The sequence below is a fragment of the Drosophila pseudoobscura genome, chromosome 3 (genome assembly GCF_009870125.1).
Source record: "Drosophila pseudoobscura strain MV-25-SWS-2005 chromosome 3, UCI_Dpse_MV25, whole genome shotgun sequence".
NCBI lineage: Eukaryota > Metazoa > Arthropoda > Insecta > Diptera > Drosophilidae > Drosophila > Drosophila pseudoobscura.
Genome location: NC_046680.1, coordinates 1,473,860 through 1,499,864, shown reverse-complemented (window position 1 = coordinate 1,499,864; position 26,005 = coordinate 1,473,860). Strand labels below are relative to the sequence as shown.

Genomic DNA, 26,005 nt, shown 5'->3' with positions numbered 1-26,005 from the left:
TTGTAGTAGAGTATGTTATAACTTGAGGTAGGTCATTCACACATAAAATAAACAGAAGCGGGCCCAGATGACTTCCTTGTAGCACTCCTGGAGTAACATTAACAATATTTGACAACACGTTAGAAAACAAAACACGTTGAGTACGGTTAGAGAGATAGGACAAAATCCCATCTAGAAGGTTCGTTGGGAATCCTAATAAAGAGAGCTTGTGAATAAGCAGAGCGTGGTTCACAGAATCGAATGCCTTGCTGAAGTCCGTAAAATCTACATCCGACTGAAAACCAATTTGAAAACCACGGTGGATTAGGTTAGAAAACTCAAGAAGGTTAGTCGATGTTGAACGATGTCTGAAAAAACCGTGTTGCAGCGGAGATATCAAGCTGCAATAAAGATGTTGCGGTTGCCGGGTGACCAGGAACTCAAGAAGCTTCGGGATGGCGGAAAGCTTAGCGATACCACGACAAGACTGGGAGACAAGACTGTTTCAATGAGAGGTTGAAGAGAAGGGTCAAGAGCTTGCAAAGGGACTGAGCACAGTGTTTTAAAATGAAACTTGGTACCTAGTCTGGACCCGCAGAAAACGATAAGTCCATAGATTACAAACCTTCCAGAACAACGCTTTCCTCGAAAATAGGCAGAAAAATGCTGTTAGCGTGAGGTAGCTGGTATGGATACGGAGTGGATGCGTTGTAAATATGAGACGAGTACGTTGTTTGAAAAAAAGGTAGCGAATAAATTTGCAATACCAACAGCAGAAGCTTCTGTTTTGTTCGGGTAATGAAAGGAAGGAGGAAAAGCATTTGTCTTACGCTTATAGCTAACGATGTGTTTCAACTATAAAACTGACTATTAATGGCAAGGAACTGAGAACGAGCGGAAGAGTATAGAGCGAAGGCCGACACTTTGGATTTATTGTTTTTTAAGTATGACAAATACTTGGAGAACCAGGGAGGCTTGGACGATACGGGTACAGTGAGTATATAGAGTTATAAAACGAGTTGACAGTTACGTCTATGTTCGGTAATGAATAAAGAAACGACCAATCAACAAGCGAGAGATGTAGATATAAATCAATAAAGTTTGTTTTTTAAAAACACTTTATGCGGCAAGGAACCATGGAACTGTCAGCACAACCAGATCGGGTACAACCAGACAGAGTTGGATGGTAAGGATCTTCAGGAAATGATATTGGGCTTGCTCTGGACCTCAGCATAAGAAATGGGAGGAATGTAGGAGCAGGTTAAATAGAAAAATGTCGACACAATACGAACTTTGACTGCAACAAATTCTACTCTATGGATGTTATTGAATGGGGAAAACTCAGATGAGAAATCAGATTGCTCTTATGTTTAAATGTAAATTTAGTCACAACTATATCATCAGGAGAAGCGTTAAGTTTAGAGGAAAGATGTTGTTTAACGTCCTCCGTTAACATTTTGTAGCTTAAGCTTACAGGCTTCCTGCATATGTTTTTTATTTAAAATTTTATTTTCAAATTTTATGGAAGTTTTGAAGATTTTTTAAAATGTTCAAATATTGTTTAGAATGAAGAATTTTTAAGGTGTTGGATTTTTTTAATTTAGAGCTTGCAATTTAAAACTTCGAGATGAATAAAAACTTTCAACTTTAAAAACTACACAAGTTATGTTGAACTTAGATTACAAATCTTTAAAAAGAATTATAACCTGTCACTTAATTATTTAAAAATTAAAATTTAAAAGTCTTGGCCGTCGTTCTAGGGTCTAATAAGCTAAAAAAAAATATCCTTACGGATATATAGATAAATACTTAGTAATGTTGCAACTTTCCTTGTACAGCGGATTCTCTTAGATTTTCAGCAGATTTTTTTCTATGCTCTATCAAATCCGTTCCCTGGCGTTTACTTGAGGTTTCCCGAATCAGTTCATCTTCAGATCCATCAATTTTCGCTTCCCGTTCGTCTTCTTTAATGCGATGCAGTTCCCATTTGATAATAACTTCTGCTAAATCAACAGCTAGCTTTTTATGTTCAATAGACGCAGTTGCGGGGAATCCAAGCCGTTGCATATAATTAATCAAGTGCTGCACTAGCTGGTGTCTAACAGGAAAATAAACCTAAAATATAAGCGTTTATCAAATATTTTTATATACATGTGTACAACAAATAGACTTACCTTATAGTGTCGAATTATTAGTTGTAAAATATGAAAAAGCTGTTGCATTGCGTGACCTTCTTCAACGATAATTTTTTTTGTCCAATGAGTCAACATAGTGTTCCCATCTTCCATTCGTAATGGCATAGCAGGCGTTAAGACATCTAAAGCCTGTTTTACAATTGATCTGGCTTCTAATGCGTGTCCTTTCAGTAGAGAATGAAATACTTGTAGGACGATTTTCTTATGAATGGCCAATCTAGCGATTATATGCGCCAGCAATAAATGACCATGGTATCTGGCAGTAGGATCCACGGAATTTTTACTAAGTAAACAAGGCCAGGCAAAGGTCATGAGGCGCCTAAGCTTATTTCCCTGTTTCTTATTATTAGCATCACCATCGTGTATATGTTGAGAAGCACGCTCAACCAGTAAACACGCAAGCTGTAGCAAAGCAATTCTTACTGCATCGTCATATTGTTTATCCGGGTCAAAAACCTTATTAATAAACACGGAAACAATATTTTTCTCATCTTCTTGATACGGAGTCGGCGGTGCGCCAATAAGTTTATTTCCTTCGCCTTTGTCAAAACTTACAGTGAAACATGGTATTAAAACAGCTGTAATGATTTTTGCTTTTAGCTCTTCGGAAATTGAATTGTTATTGAAATTTTCAACAAAGCGAAAAAATGCGTTTCGTTTCCAGTTGACCGTAAAGCTTTGAGCAACAGTATTTTGTAAAAAGTCTCTTAGGAAATAGACGTCTGGAATAAATCGATAACACAATGCCCTTAATAATTGAAAGAGTAGATCAATGTCATTTGTATTGTTTGAAAAATATAACAAAAGTATTCGTCCAATTAAATGCCATAGATCGCATGCCACATTTTCCAGGCATGTCGAGTACAAATTACTATGCCACATACTCTTAAGGGCATCTACAATATCCTGACGTGTCGGAATCCATTGGTCATCTAATTCCATTAGTGTAAAAATAATCAAAACGGCTTGATGCTGAGCTTCGTATTTATGTGGTTGGTGGATATCTGTATTCCAATTCAAATATGCCAATAATATTGTATATTTACTGGTTTTTATTACAGAACGAAAGGATGTTCCCATTTCGTGCTTTAAAATAAAAATAAAAAAACGGTTCCATTGAGCATCCATCATAATTGATTCCATTATAAATAGATCTACAGTTTCAGCAGGAAACCGTTGAAGAAACTTTAAGAGCGCTTCGCGATATGGACTAGATGCCTCTATCATCAAGTTATTTTCCGTCTTCAAGACAAGTTGGCATAGCTTTTCAATATATTTTGGTGACGCTGATATATGATAAAACATTTCAATAAGTGTGACAATTTTTTGTTCATATTCTCCACCTTTAGATGACGCAAAGAAATTCGTGTTATGATTGGTACACTTATAATCACCAACAAATATTTCAATAATTTTAGTGCAATGTTGCAATATTTGCTCACTTAGCTTTTCATTAAACATTTGTGGGAATAGTTGAGTAAAAAATGACAAACGCTTTATTGCTGGAATAGATAAATTCCTATGGTCTCCCAACTTCAGAAGTAGTGGACGCATCGCAGATTGAATCTATAAAAATTTCAATAAAATAAAATAATATTTATAAAATATCGTATTTTTATACTTGATACTCAAAGAGTAAAGGGATAATTTCCAGAAGGAAGCGTTTTCGACCGCATAAAACACTCGTTTAATGACTAAACTATGCAAACACCACATTTCCGCTGTTTGAGGCTTTAAAAATGTTAAATGATTTTTTTTCTGGTTTGTTTTTTTCTAAAAAGGTTTAAAAACTCATATTTTTGTATTAGTTTTTCAGTGGTTGTGTTGTGTTGAAATTCCGATAAGCTTGTGCCTTTTTATACCCGATACTCAAAATGAGTATTGGGGTATATTAGATTTGTGGTAAAAGTGGATGTGTGTAACGTCCAGAAGGAATCGTTTCCGACCCCATAAAGTATATATATTCTTGATCAGCATCAATAGCCGAGTCGATTGAGCCATGTCTGTCTGTCCGTCTGTCCGTCCGTCCGTCTGTCCGTCCCCTTCAGCGCCTAATGCTCAAAGACTATAAGAGCTAGAGCAACGATGTTTTGGATCCAGACTTCTGTGATATGTCACTGCTACAAAAATATTTCAAAACTTTGCCCCGCCCACTTCCGCCCCCACAAAGGGCGAAAATCTGTGGCATCCACAATTTTAAAGATACGAGAAAACAAAAAACGCAGAATCGTAGAGAATGACCATATCTTTTAGACTGCAGAATCTGAATTGGATCGTATTACTATTATAGCCAGCATCAAGAAAACAATTTCATTTTTTCTCGCCCTGTCTCTCTCTAACACACAGGTAGCATAGGCGGCTTTGCTTAGAGTAAAACATTAGCGCCTAGATCTCAGAGACTATAAAAGCAAGAGCAACCAAATTTGGTATCCACACTCCTAATATATCGGACCGAGACGAGTTTGTTTCAAAATTTCGCCACACCCCCTTCCGCCCCCGCAAAGGATGCAAATCTGGGGATATTCACAAATCTCAGAGACTATTAAAGCTAGAGTAACCAAATTTGGTATCCGCACTTCTGTTAGATCTCGCTATAAAACCTTTATCTCAAAATTTCGCCCCACCCCCTTCCGCCCACACAAAGGACGAAAATCTGTTGCATCCACAATATTGCAGATTTGAGAAAACTAAAAACGCAGAATCATAGATAACGACCATATCTATCAGATTGCTGAATCTGAATCAGATCAGATCATTTTTATAGCCGAAGGAAACAAATCAATTTGCAGTGGCTACGCAGCGCCCGACGTCACGCTCAGACTGATTTTCTGTCTCTCTCGCACGCACTCTTTGTCGTGTCGTTTAATATTAGCGGCGTCTGCCGGAGGAAAGCCATACTGACTTAGTATCGGGTATAACTGTAGAGTTGCGGTGTCCGCAGCAACTCACAACGTTCCTCCTCGTTTTTAGTAATAATCGTTTTCAGCCCAACATCAAATTTTGCTTTGAAATAATTGAAATAAATCACATAAAGTATACAAGTTATAAACACTCGGATGTAAGCAGGGATCTGTAACCCATTAAAAAGTACGACAACAAAACACAAGTGGAGAATCCTAAAATAAAATAATTATAAATGCTTACATTAGCGTGTAATCACTTGCCACCCGCATTAAAAATGTATCCTTTGCGTGGGTCTAACGACATTTAGTTTGAATTTACAACTTAACTTAACGCAAATGTCTAGACTTTTTTGGTAAGAGCAAGGAGTCAAACCAGCTCCTTTGGGATTAAACAAGCGTCTAGTTCACTGACAGCTAAATGTAGCAAAATAAAAAAATTCTAGTTTCATTTCTGTAGGAAGGAACCGAGTATACAAGAAATTAATGAAACATATATGTCAATTAATAATTATCCTGTAAATCTCGCCTTTTTTAATATAGAAAATTGTACGCGATGGAAGTGGAAAGTCGAAAAAAATATATATAATATCAAAGACTATACAATACCAAGATGTTGCATGAGGAACAAATTCTTTTTAAATTTTCGTTTGACGCTTCACGGTACGGGCGCGCGGGGCTATTACTTCAATTCTCTTTTACGCTACCTTCGCCCCCGAAATGCTACTCGGCTTCGTCAATGCCTCGGTCAGCGTCGAGTCGGTGTGTCTCGAGAGTAAGAATACAAAAACAAAAGCATGTCAGTGTCTGCGTGCCGAAACCGTAGGGCAGCGTGGTCGCTGATGTCTTTGACGCGGCACAGTGGGGACTCAGCCGAAATAGTAAAAAAATTGTATGAGTGCTTTAGATAAATTTAATGTACGCATCTAATAGAGAATTTTCTAATCGAATTTTCAAGATAGTTTTAGTTTAGGAGATATAAGCACTCAAAGTTTAACATTTTTTCAGTGTGCAAATATTGAACTCATATTCACTAACTAATTTAGCAAGCTGAGACGGCCAAAGGTCCCACTGTGCCGCTCCAAAGACATCGGCGATCCGCGACCACCGCTTCGACGGTGCTGAGGCTCGAGAGTTCAGAATTGCCGAACAGACGAAACCGATGGGCAGCGGGGTCGCGGTAGAGACGAAGTACAGGCGAAAAGGGAATTGAAACCCCGCGCGCTCCCTCGTGCCTTTTGGGTTATAATGTTAGGACCCGCCATAGAACAGCTTTTTGGTCGCTCATGCATTATCTTGGTATTGTATAGTCTTTGATAATATATATAATATAATATATATACCATCGAAAATTCTTAAAGGCCAGAAACTAAGAAATATACCATCGCAAAATGCATGTTAATGAAACTTAATTTTAATATAACATCTAATTAGTATATACATTATTTTAAAAAAATAAAAAATCTTTTTTGTTTTAATGCATCCCTGGCTTTTTTGCAACGTTTTAAAGTTACCTGTTTGATAAGGTGCAAGCGATAGTAAAAAACGCGGGAAACTGTTTGTGTACTTAACCAATGCACTGTGGTTCCGCCAAGGCCAAAAATCAAAAAATGTTATGACAACGTACAAAAAAAAAATTATAAACAAATTGTGTCTAAAATGTTCAATCTTTGCAATGGCAAACTGGATTTTTCCGGAGACATAACGGGACTTACTAAAAATAGAACAAAACGCATGAACACGTGTTCATTTTTAGAGCAATGCCCAGCAAAAGCTACATTTTTCAAAGAAAAAATCAGCTTCAAACTTTTTTGGGCTTTTTTATGTTTACTTAAAGTTTTAGTTGTGTTCCCCCGGATTCCCCCATAGATTTTATATTCATTGTCTTTACTTAATAAGAGTGCTTAAGTCAGCTGCAGAAACTTGCAGTGTGTCTGTATTTGTCTTCAATTGTGCTGTACAATTTGTATAACAAAGCTCTTAATATTTTATATTATATTAATATTTTTCGTTTTTAACTTTTAATTCGATAGGCACGCCTACATATTTTTAATTTCTGGTGCTCCAAAACGGGCACAAACACTGAAAAAGTACGCGAAGTTATTACTGCTGTACAACAAAATATTGAAAACAACGGCTTTATTGCTGAACTGAATGCGCTTATTCAACCTATTGAATACATTTGCGAAAATTTTTGGATGTGTTAAAAACTTAAGAAATCTTCCATATTGGCTAAGTACAACGGAATCAATTTTATTGAAATGAACCCAAATATCCCAGAAAGAGGCGGAAAGTGCTTCACGTGGCCGTGAAAAACTTAATTTTATGGAGTCTTCAACTCCATAGCTCATAGCTCATAGACCAGCTGAGGCTAGTCGAAATTGATAAGTGCGCTGTTTCCGCATTACGCAACGAAAATCAAAGCCAAAATGTGTTGCCAGTTGAAGTAATTTCTCTTTTAATGGCGACCGCAATGGAGAAATGAAGAAATGCAGACTTATTCATACCCGCAAAATGTCACGAAAATTAACAAATACGGATATACTAAATGACCTTCTTTTACGGTCCGACCGATATATTACTTGGCAGAGAAAGATTCCAAAAAAAGACAATTCAAACTTATTTTTAAAGCCATTGTAAAATTTTGTATTATTTTGAAACTACAGCCCTTCGAAATATTTTAGCATTTAATTTGCTCTTAAATTGTTATTGTTTATTTATGTGTTACATTTTATTAATTGTGGTTAATTGGTTGGCAGTTTTTTGCAACTACAAATACTATTTAAGAGGCTTGGTAAAACTTTCAGCTCTCTACTGATGTTAGAAGTATTTTTGGCCGCGATTCCATACAAGCGGAACCACAGTGCAATGTGGATGTCTCTTATGGTCAATAACTAATTTTGTGCGCAATTGTGCGAGAAAGTAATTATGTATTATTGTAGTGCAGCCTGTGTATACAATAATCCTAAAACTCGTTTTTGCGCCAGTGTGCGCATTTTAATTTATTTGTAGGTGGGGTGGGGTTCACTTATGAAATGCTGCTCAGTATTTACATTGAAAATAATCGAAGCGCCGCAGCGCTTTCGAGTTGGATTTTCGAAGAACTGAAGGCATACAAAATAAGCACGGAGAAAAAGGATGAAATAAATAATAAAGTAAGGAGCTTTTATTTACACATCCAAAATGGCAAAATGCGGGAGAAGCATGTCTAAATTTAAGAAAAAGCATAACTCATGGCTTTTGTCTAAGATGGTTATCAAGGTTGAAAGTACGTCGTGATCGAATTCCATGACTTCAACATCAAGATCAGTTGGACGCTCGCCATTTTAATATATACTCCACATTGAAAAGTTAAAAATTACTCCGTTGTTGCCTCGTTGTTAAGGTTGCCTCGGTTCCCGCCTACTCGTGGGTACAACAATGCCAAACGACAAAAGTATCAAAAATAAAAACACCGCAAAGGAGCTCGGTACTCTTTTTAAGGTACCGGAGGAATAAGCCAAACCCTCTACACCAACGCCTGGGAAACCAGGTCCGAAGAAGACGGGGAAGGAGACTGAGTCGGTTCACAGCGTCTCTGCACCACGGGGAGGAAAGCCGTCGAACTACAGGTCGTCAGCCAAAGGAGAGGAGTAGAGGCTGTGGGCCTCCTCAATCCTGCCACTGTTCCAGTCAGCCAAAGCCGGAAAGGGCGCAGCCAAGACCCCCAACAAGAGGCAACGCTCAGCGGAGGACCCCGCTAATCAGCCAGGCCAAGCCCAGCAAGCCAAGGGAGTGAAGATCCTCGCAACCCTCTGTGTCCTAGGGGTGTGGGCAAGGCAAGGTGAAAGCCATCGCCTGCCAAGACGTCCTCATTCAGGAGCCCTGGATCCTCGGAAACAAGGTCTCCGGTCTGAGGACTTCTGACTACAAGCAAATAATAACCGTAACTTTAAGCATTATTATTGTATGAGCAGAAAGAGCCGCCTGTGTTGTAAAACGTTGACTTTCTGCAGAGCAGCTGCGCTCTCCCGCTAAAGGGGCTCTCTGCCGCCGCCACTTCGGCAATTACTTTGATCTGCTGCCGCCACTTCGGCAATCACTTTGATCTAACGCCGTCGTCTATAGTTTAGTTCTATGCTAACCCCTCTGCGCATTGGTTGCATATCGATCTCGCATAAAGTTTATCTGGCAATAGCAAGCAATCGGCTTCCGCTAAGCCACCAAGATTAAATACGAATTATAAAGTTTAACCCAAAATCTCTTTTCATTTTTGAAACACATAGGTGCCAAAAAAGCTTGGCATCTCAAACATTGGTGACCCCCCGACGTGATATAAAACCATTGCTTAATCGCGTTCCGTTAAAACACTTATTAATTATACAATATTGTGTTGTTGGGTAGTTTAACTACCAACAAATACATTTGTGTGCACATTAAAAACAGTTTAAAGTGCAAATTCAGTGAGAGTGCGGCTGGAATATTTATAGACAAATTCCGGAACTTTAAGCGTCGAATCTCTCATTCTCTGCGCAGCTGCAGCCGCGGTTCTTGACTTTTCGTGTCTTGCATTCTCGCTCTCGCGTCTATACATCGTCGCTTAAGCGGTATTTCATTTTCCGTTGTTGTGTCGAATTGCACAACGGTTAACATGGACAACGATCCGAATACAGGCGCGGGCGGAAATAAGCGTAAAAGTCAGTCATTATATGATCGATTGCACAGGCTTGGCGAATCCTTCGCGGGGAATAAAATCGACAAGCTGACCGCCGCGGAAGTCGAGGTGCGCCTTGATATGTTGGCAGAAATTCGAGCGGAATTTAATAAGGCCCATAATGAGTTGGAGGCTCTCGATCAAAACGAGATTGGGAGTGAGCTGCGCGAAATCTTCGATACTCTTTTCATATCGTTGAAAGCTGAGTTGCTGGCTGCTGTTGAAGTAAGCCATTCACACGCCGCTGCCCATTCTACGACTCTGCCAAGCCATTCCGGACATAGTACCATCATCATGGGTCACAAGCATCGACTTCCTGAGCTGAAAGTTCCTAAGTTTTCTGGTGGATACGTCGAGTTTTCGGATTTTATGGCAATGTTCAAATCGGTGATTGAAGCGGATGCGGATCTCAGTGACAACGAGAAATTCCAGCACCTTCGCTCTTGCCTCGCTGATGCGGCTTTAGATTCGGTTCGATCGTTGGAGCTCTCCAGTGCCAATTATCGTGCGGCTCTGGATATACTTAATAAACGCTTTAATAACAAAAGACTTGTTTTCCAGGCACACATCAAGAAGATTCTTGGGCTAAAGAGGGTAGACTCGCCTTTTGCTAAAAGGCTTCGGAAGTTTTCGGATGCAGTCAATTTACACATGCGAGCGTTCCAGACTTTGGGAACTGTTGAGGAGATTTCAGGATTCATGGTCATCAACATGCTGGTGCAGAAGTTGGATTCGAAGAAGCAAACCAAATGGTCGGATGCTATACCTACCGCAGAGGAATTCTTCGAATTCTTGCAGCAACGCTGCCAGAAAATGGAGCGATTGGAATATGCTACAGCGACACATGCTAGTAGCGATCAGGTGGGAAAAAACCATTCCTATACGCAGGTTAAGAAAACGTTTGTAGCTTCCAACTCTTCCGCCGACCCGTCTGTATGCGTCTTTTGCCACTCAGCGGGCCATGGAATATACTCGTGCAAGATATTCGGAAATCTCTCACCGTTTCTGCGCCACAAAGAAGTGAAGAAGTTTCCCTATGCTTCAATTGCCTAAAACCGGGGCACCGGACCCGCGCATGCAATAGTGGAAAATGTCGAGTATGCGGCGGTAGGCATCATAGTTTGTTGCACTTCGATAGTATACAGCCCACAACACAAAGCTGCCCAGGTATTACTCCTCCCGATCTTACCGTTCAACCGGACACTCTTTCCGTTGCTCAAATTTCTAGCAGCTCGTCTCTACCTTCGTCTACCTCTCTTGCTGCCCAAGGTCTTCACTCTGATGTCGTGCTTCTGGCTACAGCCGTGGTTCTCGTGAAGAATCGGTCTGGCGTTTTAGTTCCTTGTCGTGCCATCTTAGATTCAGGATCGCTGCTGCATCTCGTCACATCCAGGTTCGCCCAGCAGCTTCAGCTTAGGAGAACTCAATCGTCTGCACTTGTGTCTGGGCTGGGCGATACCAGCGTTTCTACTGAGGGATCCACCATAAGCATTTGTATGCATTCTCGCACCTCTGCTTACACAACTACGCTTACTGCTCTCATCGCCCCCACGATTACCGACCGATTCTCAACCAAGTATGGCAGTAAATGTATCCGATTGGCGTATTCCATCTAACATTCAGCTCGCTGATCCTGCATTTTTCAATCCTCAACGGGTTGATCTTCTCATTGGTGCGAGCGTTTTTTATGATCTCCTCTGCGTAGGGCAAATCAAACTCACCGATGGACTGCCTCTTCTGCAGAAGACCCGGCTTGGGTGGATCGTATCTGGTGGTGGACAGAAGGTATCAAGCTCGGCGCTTTTGGCCACGCACAATTGTCCAGATTCGATAGCTGAGATGGAAGCAAGGTTGGATAAAACTCTTCGTATGTTTTGGGAAGTCGAGAATTGTGTGGAGGTTGGGTTGAATACCAAAGAAGAAGACGATTGTGAAGCACATTTCGTAAGCCACCTTTCACGGTTGCCATCCGGGGAGTATGCAGTTCGTCTGCCGCTAAATAACAATACTGATCGTTTAGGAGAATCTTATGCTCAGGCTTATCGACGGTTCATCAGTCTGGAGCGAAAACTGGAGCGTAATCCTACACTCAAGGAGCGGTATTCCGCCTTTATGAGGGAGTACATTGATTTGCATCATATGCACCAAGTCAACCCTGATTCCCGTAGCCTCTGCAAATATTTCTTGCCTCATCACGGTGTCCTAAAGGAGGACAGTACGACGACAAAACTCCGTGTCGTTTTCGATGGATCCGCAGCTACATCAACTGGATATTCTCTAAATAATGTGGTGATGACAGGCCCTGTTATTCAGCCTGCATTGTTCAACATATTGATTCGCTTTGGGAAATATCCAGTCGCTCTCACTGGGGACATTTGTAAAATGTACCGCTGCGTACGAGTGTCTCGACCCGACAATTTGTATCAGTGTATACTATACATAATTCGGTCGCATAGGTCATGGACAAGATGCACCGAACATCAGCTTTACTGTCCCGTGGAAACTTTAGACTTAGGAAATGGTGCTCCAGTCACCAGGAAGTACGTGAGGGAACCCCTGAAGATGACATAGAGAAGTTCCTAAAGTTTAATGATGGAAGCGACATAGCCAAAACTCTCGGCTTAGCGTGGGACCCTGATTCGGATCAGCTTCTTTTTGCCTTGTCCGCACTGGATACAAACTCAAAGCCATCAAAGCGGTCGGTTTTATCTACGATTGCGCGGTTCTACGACCCTCTTGGATTGATAAATCCAGTCATTGTCAGGTGCAAAATCTTTCTTCAGCAGCTTTGGAGAGAAAATTTGGATTGGGATGAAAGCCTACCCTCAGCGTTGCATTCAACTTGGATGGACTTGAGAAATAGTTTGGCAACTATTTCTCAGATCTCATTTCCTCGCTTGGTTCTTCGTTCTAGTGTGGCTACAGAAGTTCAAGGATTCTGTGATGCCAGCTTAGAAGCATATGGCGCTTGCGTGTATGTCGTGTACAGGGATGCCCAGTCTTCGAGCCACGTTTTGTGCTTAAAGTCGCGAGTGGCGCCGCTAAAGACTATATCGATTCCTAAGCTGGAATTAAGTGGAGCCCATTTGCTTACGAAAAGCATGCAGAATGTAAAGGACATGGGAATCACAGGTCGGAGACATGGGAATCACAGGACACAGGTCGGTTCTATTGCTGGTCGGATTCGTCAACAGCATTATCTTGGATTAGGGACGAGCCAGCTAAATTTCAAGTTTTCGTGGCAAATCGAGTGGCATCAATTCAGGAGTTGACGGCAGCCATGGAATGGCGCTATGTTCCCACATCTTTAAATCCTGCTGATATTCTCTCGAGAGGCTCGCTTCCCAACCATCTTATCCAGTCAGAGCTATGGTTTCACGGCCCATCCTTTTTGCTAGGCTCCAAGGATAAGTGGCCTGTATCTCCTGCTAACAACATTGCAACTTTGGAGCTTCGCAAGAGGGTATTGCTAATCACGTCTCCACATGCCGATCTCACGTCCAGATGCAAATTTGCGAATTCATTCTTTCGCATGCAGCGCACATTCGCCTACATGCTGTGAAGGCATAAGCCTCCACAATAGAGATCACGACACCACCCCTTGAAGGGACCGCCCCGACGGTTGTTACCTAGTTTCATTATTATCTCCTGTTATCTTTATCTCATTATCTCATTATATTACTAGTACTATTATTATTACCAAGACAGACAAATGAATCCTTAGTTCCTTAATTAAAATAAGAAATAGGCTAAGAAAACCAAAACAGTGGGGTTTTTTTCTATTAGTAAGAGAACACACACGAAAGAGAGAACGCAACGAAGAGAACGCAACGAAGAGAACGCAACGGCTATACACAGAGTAAAGAGAGCGAAGCGGCAGAGAAGCCGCCGATCGGCCTTACGCCCACGCAGCCGAGGAAAGAGCCGACGGCGAAGCAGAGAATACACAGACGCAGCCGATCGCCCACGCCGCCGAGGCCGACAGCCGAAGCTGCGCAGCCACGAAGCGGCAGAGAAGCTGGAAAAAGACAAAGCAGAGGCCTGGCACGGTCCAGCGCGGGCCAGGCTCAAGAGTGATCTCCGAGGGCTGAACAAGACCGGTTGTGTGGCGGAAAAATAAGCCGAGAGCGCGCCGTATAAAAAGAAAAGAACAAGCTGTGACCACGCGGTGTACGAGATAAGCCGAAGTGACGAGGACCCGCCGCGGGATACCAGGACCCCAAAGGAGGGAAACAAGGGTGAGCCACCTCACGTATGTGAGCTCTGGGGGGGAACAGATCGGTGCAGTAGGCAGGTATAGACAGAACATTCCCGCAGTTGTTTTACATATCCATGCCCACATGTTGTTTAATATAAGTTTTTTTGGCGCTTATTTCCCCGCTGCAGGCGCGGGATTTTAAGTAGGGAAATGATCCGAAAATAATAAAGACACCAACCTCCACCCACCTGTCTCAGGACATTCGCCCGTAGGAGTCACTCACTTCCCCTCCCCCTCGTTTCCCGGGAGGCCCGGCGAAGTGGATGTAAGTCGTGGATCACGCGACATTCACCAAGCTGGGTTTTTTCCTCTCCTGTACCTTTTCCCCCTGGGGACCCGGCGATGCTGTATGTGAGTCGTGGATTCACGCGGCATTCGCAAAGCTGGGTTCCCTCTCCTACACCCTCGCCCTGGGGACCTGGCGACGCAGATGTGAGTCGTGGATCATGCGGCATCTACTAAGCTGGGCTCCCCTCTCCCATACCCTTCCGATCCCTGATCCAAACCTCTTCTCCCGCCACACATGACCCCCAACGCACGTCTCTGCAGCTCCCAAGCACGGTTTCACCCACGCCTCGTGGCCGGGACAGGCCCGACCGTCCCACGATCCACCCCACGGGCGCGCTTTCGCCACGAGCGGCTCTCCCCTTAGGTCCTCACACAACAAATTTTGCTGTGGGGAAGGACCGGGCCCTGGACAGACTGAGAAGCTGTACCTCGGCCTGAGAATTTCCTTACAATGCATAAATTTATACATCGTCTTAGGCATCCAGGACTCACCGTTTCTGATATTCGTAAAGGAACGCATATTCTATTTCGACACATTCAGCTGGCAAATTTGTGGATGGACATAAAGGAGATTCGGCGCAATGGTCAAGTCATGAAATCCAGTTATATTAGTTCCTTCAACCCGTTCATCGATCATTCTGGGCTACTTAGAGTTGGAGGTCGTCTTGGCAACTCATCGCTATGATCTGACGTTCAGCACCCGCTCATTCTGCCAAAGGGACATTCCATTACCTTTGCGCTGATAAGATATTATCACGAAAGAAACCTCCATGCCGGACCTCGCGCCTTGCTATCCAAAATTCGGCTGGAATATTGGCCCATTGGAGGTTTTAAAGCAGTGTCAAGTGTCGTCAGCAGATGTGTGAGATGCTTCAGGACTAGGCCGCGCATGGTTGAAAACATCATGGGAGACCTACCTAAGGAACGTTTGGAAGGATCTCGAGCTTTTGAAATCACTGGAGTAGATTAATGTGGACCTTATTTCTACCGATCAGAAATCCGCACGAGGCCTCCGATCAAGTGCTACATTAGCGTATTCATCTGCTTCACTTCTAAGGCTATACAGGCTATAAAGGAGGCGCGTTTTACTACCACTCGAGGAAGGCCAAATCAAATTTGGTCGGACAATGTGACAAACTTCGTTAGGGCCAAGAACGAGCTTCTGGAGCTAAAGAAGCTTCGTCTGAGCCAACCGCATATGAAGCAGGTCCATGACTCGATCTTGGCTGACTCGATCGACTGGCGTTTCATCCCACCACGCTCTCCGCATTTTGGCGGGTTGTGGGAAGCGGCGGTGAAGGCCGCAAAATATCACCTGTACCGCTCAGTTGGACCATCTGTGCTTAGCTTCGACGAGCTGCGCTCTCTGATCTGTCAGATCACTGCAGTTGTTAACTCTCGCCCTTTGCTCTCGCTTTCAGAAAATCCTGATGATTTAGACGTTTTGACTCCTTCTCATCTGCTCCTAGGCGGCCCCCATGAGCAAATCCTCGAGCCTGACCTAACGAAGCTGAACTACAATCGTTTGGATGGGTGGCAGCGGGTCACCCAACTAGAGCAAATATTTTGGAGCCGTTGGCGCGAAGAGTATCTCACTCTTTTGCAAGAGCGCGCGAAGTGGCGTACCTCCGCGCAAAACATCTGCAAGAACGATCTCGTTCTGGTGAAGGACGAAAATCTTCCTCCAATGCGTTGGCCACTGGCTAGAGTAGTCGATTTCGTTATGGGCAAGGACGGAGTGTGTCGCGTCGCTGACCTGAAGACAGGACAGGTTTTTCCTCAGGAAAAACCAGGAGGACCGTCATTCGGCTATGTTTGCTGCCCCTTAAGGAAGAATCTGTTGAGAGAATAGCTCGCAACGGGGGAGTATGTTCGGGCCAGCCGCCAAATAATAACTGTAACTTTAAGCATTATTATTGTATGAGCAGAAAGAGCCGCCTATGTTGTAAAACGTTGACTTTCTGCAGAGCTGCTGCGCTCTCCCGCTAAAGGGGCTCTCTGCCGCCGCCACTTCGGCAATTACTTTGATCTGCTGCCGCCACTTCGGCAATCACTTTGATCTAACGCCGTCGTCTATAGTTCAGTTCTATGCTAACCCATATCGATCTCGCATAAATTTTATCTGGCCATAGCAAGCAATCGGCATCCGCTAAGCCACCAAGATTAAATACGAATTATAAAGTTTAACCCAAATTCTCTTTTCATTTTGAAACACATAGGTGCCAAAAAAGCTTGGCATCTCAAACACATGGTAAGTTCAAAATATTTAAAACTTTGTATTGCCCAGCCTGAATCCTTCTCCAGGAATTCACAGCTGAGAGTTATTAAATTTTCTATGGTATCATTTAGATGATATCAATCAGAATTGTTGAAGATTAAGAATGCTTTAACCAATGCTTTTCGATGTACGACATTTTCGTTGCATGAACTGGCACATCTATGTACTGTATGGTTAGTGATAAAAGACTATAGGGCATCCACAACAATGCTTCTCCCCAAGAATTAATAAAAAACGAGGGCGAACGTTATGAGTTGCTGCGGACACCGCAACTCTACAGTTATACCCGATACTAAGTCAGTATGGCTCTCCTCCGGCAGACGCCGCTATTATTAAACGAAACGACAAAGAGTACGTGCGAAAGAGACAGAAAATTAGTCTGAGCGTGACGTCGGGCGCTGCGTAGCCAGTGCAAATTGCAATTTTGACACAAAACGGTCAAGGTCCGATATCACAGGAGTGTGGATAACAAATTTGGTTGCTCTGGCTCTTATAGGTTCTGAGATACTTGAACTCATATTTTTCAATTGCAAAATCGACCATGAAACCTGTTAGTAGAGAGAGACAGAGCGAGAAAGAATGAAATTGTTTTCTTGATTCTGGCTGTAATAATTATACGATCTGGTTGAGATTTTACACTCTAGAACATATAGTCATCCTCTACGATTCTGCGTTTTTGGTTTTACGGGGGACGGACTGTCCGTCTTTCCGTCCCCTTCAGCGCCTAGTGCTCAAAGACTATAAGAGACAGACATGGCTCAATCGACTCGGCTATTGATGCTGATCAAGAATATATATACTTTATGGAGTCGGAAACGATTCCTTCTGGACGTTACACACATCCACTTTTACCACAAATCTAATATACCCCAATACTCATTTTGAGTATCGGGTATAATTACTAATTACTACTTACTAGAAAGGTGTGTAAGGATTAGTAATTTAATAAGAGGAAGAGAATTAGTGGTGTATATGTTATGGTAGAGCATAAGACCCTAAACGGTTCATGCAAGGAATTATTCGATCAATAAAGTGGAAGGAACAACGGTATAACATTTTTAGTAAGTCTTATAGGAATCGTAAAGTTTATGCGGCTCAACAGATCAGGGCTGTCATCACACCAAGCATTTTTGTACGGTTAACTAAGGATGGGAGGTTTACTAATAGCAGTCTACTAGAGTAAATTACTACTAGAGTAAAAAAAACTACAACAACGAAAAAGAAACAAGAAAATACCGATTGCAAGTCAAACGCAGAGATTAGGCGAAACTGCAAACAACAAAAAAAGAAACAACAACCAAAATTTGAAAGGTGCATGCGAATTGTGCATTGCAAAGCATTTTGTTGCATTTGCCAGAAAGGAATGCAAGTGGCAACGTCTAACAAGTAATTTACCATATACACAGATAAACACAAACACTGCCACGCAGAGACAGTTGCACACAGATGCATCGATTTGGTGTACGCTTAAGAAATTAGACGAAAATCGAATGGCAAAAGCTAAAGGGAGTGAGCCTATGTACGTCCATAGCTGAGGTGTCAAAATAGAAGAATTGATTGCAAAAGGATTCGGCTTTGGTTTACAAACTAAGCGTTTTTATTCGACTTGAGCAATACGAGTAGTCGTAGTAGAAGTTCCGACAGATCAGCAGGGTGTCGTTCTCTCTCTCTCTTTCTCTCTCTGTCTCTTTCTCTCTCTGTCTCTTGCGCTCCGTTTGTTTGTTATCACAAATCACTTCAATCTCAAATCTATAAAAGAGCCTTAAAAATAAATACAATTTATTTGATTGGAATGCCCCCGCCCCTGCCCCATCCACTCCGTCCACAGTTGCCTCGTCGTCTGCCCCTGCGTCTGCTGCTGGCTTCTTATCAACAATTAAATTGAACTTGTACGAGTATTTTTCTACAATTCTCAACAATACCTGCACCTCCTCCTGTCTTTCTAACTCTATGTGCGCCTCCTCTCCCTGTCTCTGTCTCTGTCTCTGTCCCACACACAAGCATTGTTATCGCAACAGCCGCAGAGCCAAAAAGCAACAAGAAAAACCATAAATAAATATACATATGAACTGTAGATACGTATATTTTTTCATGTGGGAGACCGAAAACATTTTCGAGCTCCTTTGCTTTCTTCACCTCTTATCGCATTTTGATGGCTTTGTTTTTACTATAATTTATTTATTCATTCGCGTGATTTATGTACGCAGATGTACACTGAACGATCGCCGGATGGACCCAGGCGCCGAGAGTATCGTTTCAGCGATAATCCAGACAATCTGCCGCTCAAAAGAGTGTTCCCTGAAGCTATTGTTGGGGCTCTTGTTTCAGTTAAGAGCCACCTGATGTCTGGAGTCCTTGTTGCCGCTGCTGCTAACGTGTTTCATTCTCTGATTTTGTGCGGACAGCGTCGGAGAGTGCGTGGCAGGGCCCTTTGTTTGACCTAATTAGGGGACTTAGCACACAAACAGCAAATGACAGGAGGATGAAGGACACACATAAATACACACGTAAATATGTAGGTACTCGCATTGATTATGGACCCATAGAAAAGCGAAAGCAAATCACCAGCTTAATGCACTTTTGTATGTAATTTTCTTGCATCGATTAGCGATTCGATGCCATAAGTAGAGATTCGATGAGTGATGGGATTCAATAGCATCCGTTTTAATTGATTTATAAGCTTAAGAATCGAAAAGAAGAATGTGCACTGCTTTAACCTTCAGGGGCATGGCCATGGGGTACCTCCGGAGAGGCTGGAGTGGAATTTGGAATAAGATCTGCCGAGTTTCGTTGACAGAGAAAATAAGACAGGGCCAGGCCACTCGTTCTACATGATGGTGGTGTAAGCTCCGGCTTTCGTTGCATAGTTTTGGGCTTGGCTCAGAAACCTTTCAGCCTTTTCGCTAGTCGTTCTCCGGGCGCAACCACTGTTTGGCATCAGCTCTTTTGGCAGGCTTATATTTGGCCTATTTTATGGACTGATAAATCTGAAATTTGAATGTCACGTTCCTGCGGGTGGAGCTGCAAATTTATTATATTTTGCACGCTTTCTGTCAGCGCAGAGCAGCGCCGTTGCCGATAAGCACACGTGATAGAACGCTTTCTGAACGCTTCTCCCAAATGTTTCTACTACGCAGTTAGCCGGAGGTTAAATTAAGCCAAAAGTTTGCCCCACGCACAGCGAGCGGTGCAGCTGTGGCAATTTCACTTAAGCTTTGCATAGCAAAACGTAAAAATTTTTTTTGTACTGATTCTATACGGTCCTGGTGTACTTTGTACTGAGGGCACCATATACAGGAGCCGTATTCTATGATCGGACGAACTAGCGAGATATAGAGAGTCTTTGTCATATAGGGGTTATCAAGTTCCTCTGACCTCCTCTTTATAAACCCAACCACACCCATGGCCTTATTTACAATGGCAATAATGGTTCAGAAAACCTAAGCTTGGTGTCTAATATAACACCATGATCATCCACCGGGGTAATTCTCTCAAGAGAACCACCACATAGGGTATATGGAGCCAACAAGGGGCTAGAACGATGAAATGTCAGAACATTGCATTTCGAGGCATTAAGGTGTAAAAAGTTTGCACAACACCATGCACACATAAGTACTCGAGAGTAAAGAGTATGAAGAGTAAGGGGCTTAGAAGGCTTCCCTGTGGTACTCCCGAAGAAACCTTTACTGGTAAAGAGAGGGAGTTTTGGAAGAGGACCTGGACCCAGACCTCGCAAATAACGGTTGATACTTTCGGCGTGTCAGATAAAAACCTCTCATTGACCGACACATTGAGACAAGGGACTGAAAATACCCGATAAAATCTGTTTTTGCTCAACTCGCTCTTCGCTCAAGCAAAGACCGATTTTTTCACTTCTCTTTTGTTCCTGTTTTTCACTGAGCATCGTATCGCGAGTGAACGAACAAAGTGTGTTTTTCGTATGTATGCGTGCTCGTACGTGTGATGCTTATGGCAACGATCAATTTTTGTGAATTCTATACGGTTTGACTATTGGAGCTTAAAATGAATCGTGAAAAGCAAAACGAAAATGTTCTATTGCCAATTTTGCAAATAAATATACATATTACAATACAATAGCCCAAAAGATGCGGAAAACATGAATAAATAAACATATACACGAAAAAAAAACTAAAAACACTTTATTCAGACACTATTTTGGTTCTGCTCATTTAAAGACACTTTTGCTGTGAGCGTTTGACCAAAGTGTCTCTCTAAGTTGTTATTGTGAGACACGATTGTTTGTCGGGCTCAACCGAAAACACAAAACACATAACACAAGCGAAGAGACAAAAAGTGTTCTGCTCAGTGAGAGACCGTGGTCTTTTTCTGTTTTGTCAGTGACGAGACAGCAAAGGGAAAAAGTGTTGACCGTTGTTTGCGAGCTATGCCTGGAACAAAGATAGCTAGAAATCCATCTCAGGAGGTTGGGCGGACACCTAAAAAGGTCAAGTTTATGCGCTAAAAGGGAACGGTTTACAGAGTCGAAATCTTCACTAAAGTCGGTGTAAATAACATCCGTCTGTAAGTAACCTTGAAAGCCTTTAATAATGAAAGAGTTGGTTGATCGCCGCCTTATAAATCCATGCTGAGTTGGAGATATGTGACTTGCAGAGATGTTCCACGTGCGGAGTTTATACCTTCTCAAAAATTTTGGGAATAGCGGATAACTTTGCTATACCTCTAAAATTTAATTTTTCGTCAGACCTGCTACCTTTTTTATGGAGAGGAATTATAAACAATTCCTTAGATCATGCGGAAGCAAAAAGAATCAAAAGACAGTGTGAACAACTTAACTTAACAACTCTTGAAATTTTGTATAGTCTTGATTTTAAGGTTTTAGACTGGATAACTCTTTGGTAAACCAAGGCGGTTTTCCAGATTTAATCGGACAAGAAAGCGGGACACAAAAATCAAAAAATGTACCAAGAGCATTGTAAAAAATGTTTGTGGCTTTTATGACATCAGCGCACAAGTACAAAGCGGACCAATCAAAATCCCTAATGAGGTTATTAAGCTTCGCAAACTCGGCCTTACGAAAGCAGAGGACACTTTGGAATAGCCTACTCGACTGATCCAATACAGTTGGTCCTATATCTAGCGACACCTCGAAAGTAGGGTGGTAGGCGTCTTCAGGCATAGTGAGCGGAATGGCTCGGTTTAGCAGCACTATGGTCGGACCCGATACAAAGAACAGATCAAGCAATCGACCCAAGGAATTTTTCACATGATTGACAGGGACAGTTCAACCAAGCCGTCAACAAAGTCATGTCGTGACATGGGCACTAGGTTACTAGACTCGTTTACCGAAGACCAGGCAGTTCCTGCCAAGTTGAAGTCACCAAGAATTATCATATGATCTTTATCAGATAGCGAGGAAGAAACAACGGTTAATGCGGACAAATGCTGCTCATGAATAGAGATATCCGAAGAAGGTGGAATATACGAGCAAGTAATGAATATAGCAAAAGCGGGAAGAATCAGTTTTACACACAGGAATTCCAGTTCCTGTTGAATTTGGACTGTGAAGTGTTCCGACGTGAAGATAGAGTCCACTGCAATCAGAACCCCTCCTGCACGTCGAGACGAACGGTCCTTTCTAAAAGTTGTGTACCGACCAGCCAAAACCTCGGAACTAAGAGTGTCCGGCATTAAGTTTACTACGTAAGCCTCTAATAATCTGATAAGTTACTAAAAGAAAAGTTAGTTTTTTGGAGAGGTGGAAGCAGGACGAGAGGATGAGGAAGTTGAGGTTGAGGGTGGCACAATGGAATGATTTGTTAGAGTTATGGGGGGCCTATTCTTCTTCTTAGCCTTAAACACCTTCACCACAAAATGCTCCGGCCAAAATTTAGCGGAGCAAATGGTGTCAAATTGAGTTGGGGAGATGCTTAGCTTAAACGAGGCTATCTCCCTGGCTTAAAAGAAGTTAAATTTCTTCACCAAACCCACGGTTATTATTTGGCTTTGAATAAAAGCAATTACATCATTAGATGTTAGTTCAAAAACTTGTCGTTTTGTTGGGACTCCCATCAGTGTTTTAGGCACCACAGGCCTAGTACCTGTGGTGGCAATATCCGGAGGTCCGGACCTTTTGATCACTGGTGGGATCGGAATAGACGGGACAGCTAGCGAGATTGCGGATACCACGGACACGGACGCTGCAGACGTACTTGGCTGCACGTTCTCTGCAGCGATGAATTCGGCTACCTAATCTGCATCGGCAGCAGCTGTCGTTTCCCTTGGAGTGGCAAACGAGATCAACTGCTGCACACCGGGATTGGTCGGAGTCAGTTTTTCGGCAACGAGCTGCTGAGTGACTGTTGGCATTTGCAGATCCCGCGGAGTGACCCTTTTACGCCTCGGAGACTCATTCAGCAGTTGCAGACTGCCAAATTGAGACTCCATGGCTAGGAGCCGATCATAATGCTTTTTAAAGCCAACGGTCAGCTCCTTAAAGCCCTTCCGCGTCTGCCTCATAAAAGCCACCATATCATTCTGCACCGCACGGCATGCCTCGCAACTGCAATGCAACCCATTGCGTTTGGCTATAGTATCACTCACGAGGCCAGAAAATCCAGCGCATTTTGCGTGCACTACTATGCAGTCCACTGCAATCAGAACCCCTCCTGCACGTCAAGACGAACGGTCCTATCTAAAAGTTGTGTAATGAACTGCCAAAACCTCGGAACTAAGAATTTCCGGCTTTAATCAGGTTTCGACAAACACAATAAAGTGGGAAGCAAATGTAAAACTATCCCGGAAAAGAGCTGGTGCTGAGTAGAGTAGACTCGAAAATCGTGTGGATGCTTGTTGTGTCCACAATAGCCTATTAAATGAGCATGAGTTATTCAAATACTATACCCTTCATTCCCAAAAAGCCAGCCACATTATTGGCGAGCTGGACGACTTGTTGAAAAGTCGTTGTTATCTTCAAATCACAAAGTGTTCAAAGTGGAGAACCACGAGTTCTTTGATGAATTCAAATTCACGAGTTCAAACGCATTGAATTTCCTATTAGATTGTCAGTCGCAATGAAAATCAATACATCTCAAGGCCAAACTGTAAGTTTGCGGATTAGATTTGGGAACACCTTGATTTTCACACGGACATGCACGGCATATTCTTGCGAACTTTTTTATGTGGGCTTAAGACGGTCTGGCAAAAAATATTGTACTTTCCATTGCTCTTAGGAAATAAATAGTAGTTTTTCAAGCAGACAGAAGAGCTATTTTGAGTGAAACAGCCAATTCGCAAGACTCGTCTATCAAAATATAGAATAAAGATTATCAACGACGAAAAGAGGTGTGTATAAAACTGCACACATAAAAAGACTAAGACTGAAAAACCATGCCTTGCCAAAAAAAAGCGATGGACTACACGAAATCAATATAGTCCTATTTTTCTGTTTTCGGAGGCACAGGTAAGAAAAAGTGGGTTTGATGATAGGGTTTTTTTTGCTATTACATAATTTTATTGAATACCTGTGAAGCTTACCTTTTCTTTTTCAAGTGTGATTCCAGTTATAAAATGCTTCATGCAGAGATACGCAGTTTCTTGAAGCTCTGATTTATCATTTTCCATTACTTTAAAAATTATATTAATAATTTTTTCTTTATAACCAATATCAGATATATAATGACATGCAGCCAGTGCACGTAAAGCACTAGTCCTGAGAGGTATGAGATTGGCCACGTTTTTATAACAATCCAATTTGGCCAATGTTGCATCTTCAGCTTCACTTAACGTGAGCAACTCGTGAAAAAATAGTTTATGATAGGTATTTGATAAATCTGAAATAAATTTGTTTAATATTAATAATTTACTTAAACGGATGCGGGTATTATATTTTAAATTATATGGAGGCGACCACTATCTCTATCAGCATGCAAAAATGTTGATGTTGATTTGTATTTCAGCCCCAGGATGTTTATAGGCTATATATAAAATCGGAAACGTGACCGCCGACCGGAAAATCGCGATTTTAGTATTTTTGTATGAATATTTTCAAGGGTTCTGTGAAGCCCAGTTCTGTCAAACGTATGTTAATTAAACAAATAAATACCATTTTTAAATGTCAACCGTATTAACATAACATAACATAACATAACATAACCATACAACCAGCGACAAAAAAAAACCGCACTGTGAAATTTTATCCATTTGTGATTTCTCTAGTTAGTGGTTTTCGCAAATATTATCCTATTTGTTTATTATACCCGATACTCAAAATGAGTATAGGGGTATATTAGAGTTGTGGTGATTTTTCCGTCTGTCGGTCCCTATTAGCGCATAGTGCTCAAAGACTAAGAGAGCTAGATCAACGAAATTTTGTATCCAGACTTCTGTGATATGTCTCTGTTACAGGTATATTTCAATACTCCGCCCCGCCCAATTCCGCCACTACAAAAGACGAAAATCTGTGGCATCCACAATTTTAAATATACAAGAAAACCAAAAACGCAGAATCGTAGAATATGACTGTTGAGAAATGAGCCTCGTAGTTTTTTTGGTTCAATGTTCATGTATATTCCGATTGACATATTCATACGCTCATGAGTATATTGCACCGCTTAAGTAGCTAGTTTTACGCGCATAGCTGTGTTGTTATTGCGCGGGACCAGAACATAGCTGTAATGTTCTCACACGCATGGCCAGACCCGCAGCTGCACACGCACACAGCGATGCGTTCCGTTTTTGCATTGAGACTGTTCGGAGCAGAACCCAGCCGATTAGCTGCTTGCCAAACAGCACCTAATTCTTGGCCCTCAGCCGCTTATTTTGTTTGTTACTTATGTCTATGTCACTCATTTGTTTGTTAAAGCTTTGCGCGTACTTGCCCTGCTAAACGCTCTCTGCCAGCTCACTCTTCGCTATCTCCGCTTTGCGTCTGCCTACCGACGTCGGCCGAGCGAAGCTGCGCTTAGCGATCGGAGCGGCAATGTAAAGGGCAGGCAAGCCACACTTGCAATTTGGATGTCACGCATTAAAGAACATATCGTAATTTTATTTCTGCGCCGAGTTTTATTTAATTCGAAATAATTAGTCGGCCAATTGGGGATAAAAAACATTATCTGCACATGCAGTCGGGCGCTGACGCTGAGTTGCCGTCGCCGAGCGCGGAATCGACCCAGCATGATCCTGCAAGTGGCCTAGTAGCAAGCAAATATACTAGCCCTCCCCCCTCGAGTCAGAAATCTCTGCCTAGCCAAAACGTGCTGCTAGCTACCGCAATCGTATATGTCAGGGGCCGTTTTGGATCGCTTATTCCATGTCGTGCCATTTTGGATTCCGCTTCTCAGGTTAACTTTATAACATCGAGACTCGCCAATCAGCTGCAGTTAGATCCTCACCCGTCTCACGTTCAAATCGCCGGTATTGGAGAGTCAATTCTAC

General features: G+C 42.3%; 1 protein-coding gene across 6 annotated transcripts in view; it reads right to left on the bottom strand.

The window, feature by feature from the left end:
• The window catches only part of Nipped-A (Transcription-associated protein Nipped-A), a 149,885-nt gene that overhangs the window by 48,579 nt on the left and 75,301 nt on the right, over positions 1–26,005 (bottom strand). For 4 of the 6 annotated variants that reach the window (XM_033378556.1, XM_033378558.1, XM_033378557.1 and 1 more), the window contains 3 exons: positions 24,107–24,402; positions 2,154–3,740; positions 1,809–2,094 (listed from right to left, as the gene is read on the bottom strand). In XM_033378556.1, the coding sequence (XP_033234447.1) occupies positions 1,809–2,094; positions 2,154–3,740; positions 24,107–24,402 (2,169 nt within the window). Of the gene's footprint in view, positions 1–1,808; positions 2,095–2,153; positions 3,741–3,795; positions 3,952–24,106; positions 24,403–26,005 lie in introns of those variants that run through there. The other 2 variants (XM_002135728.3, XR_004468853.1) reach the window with 2 other exon arrangements.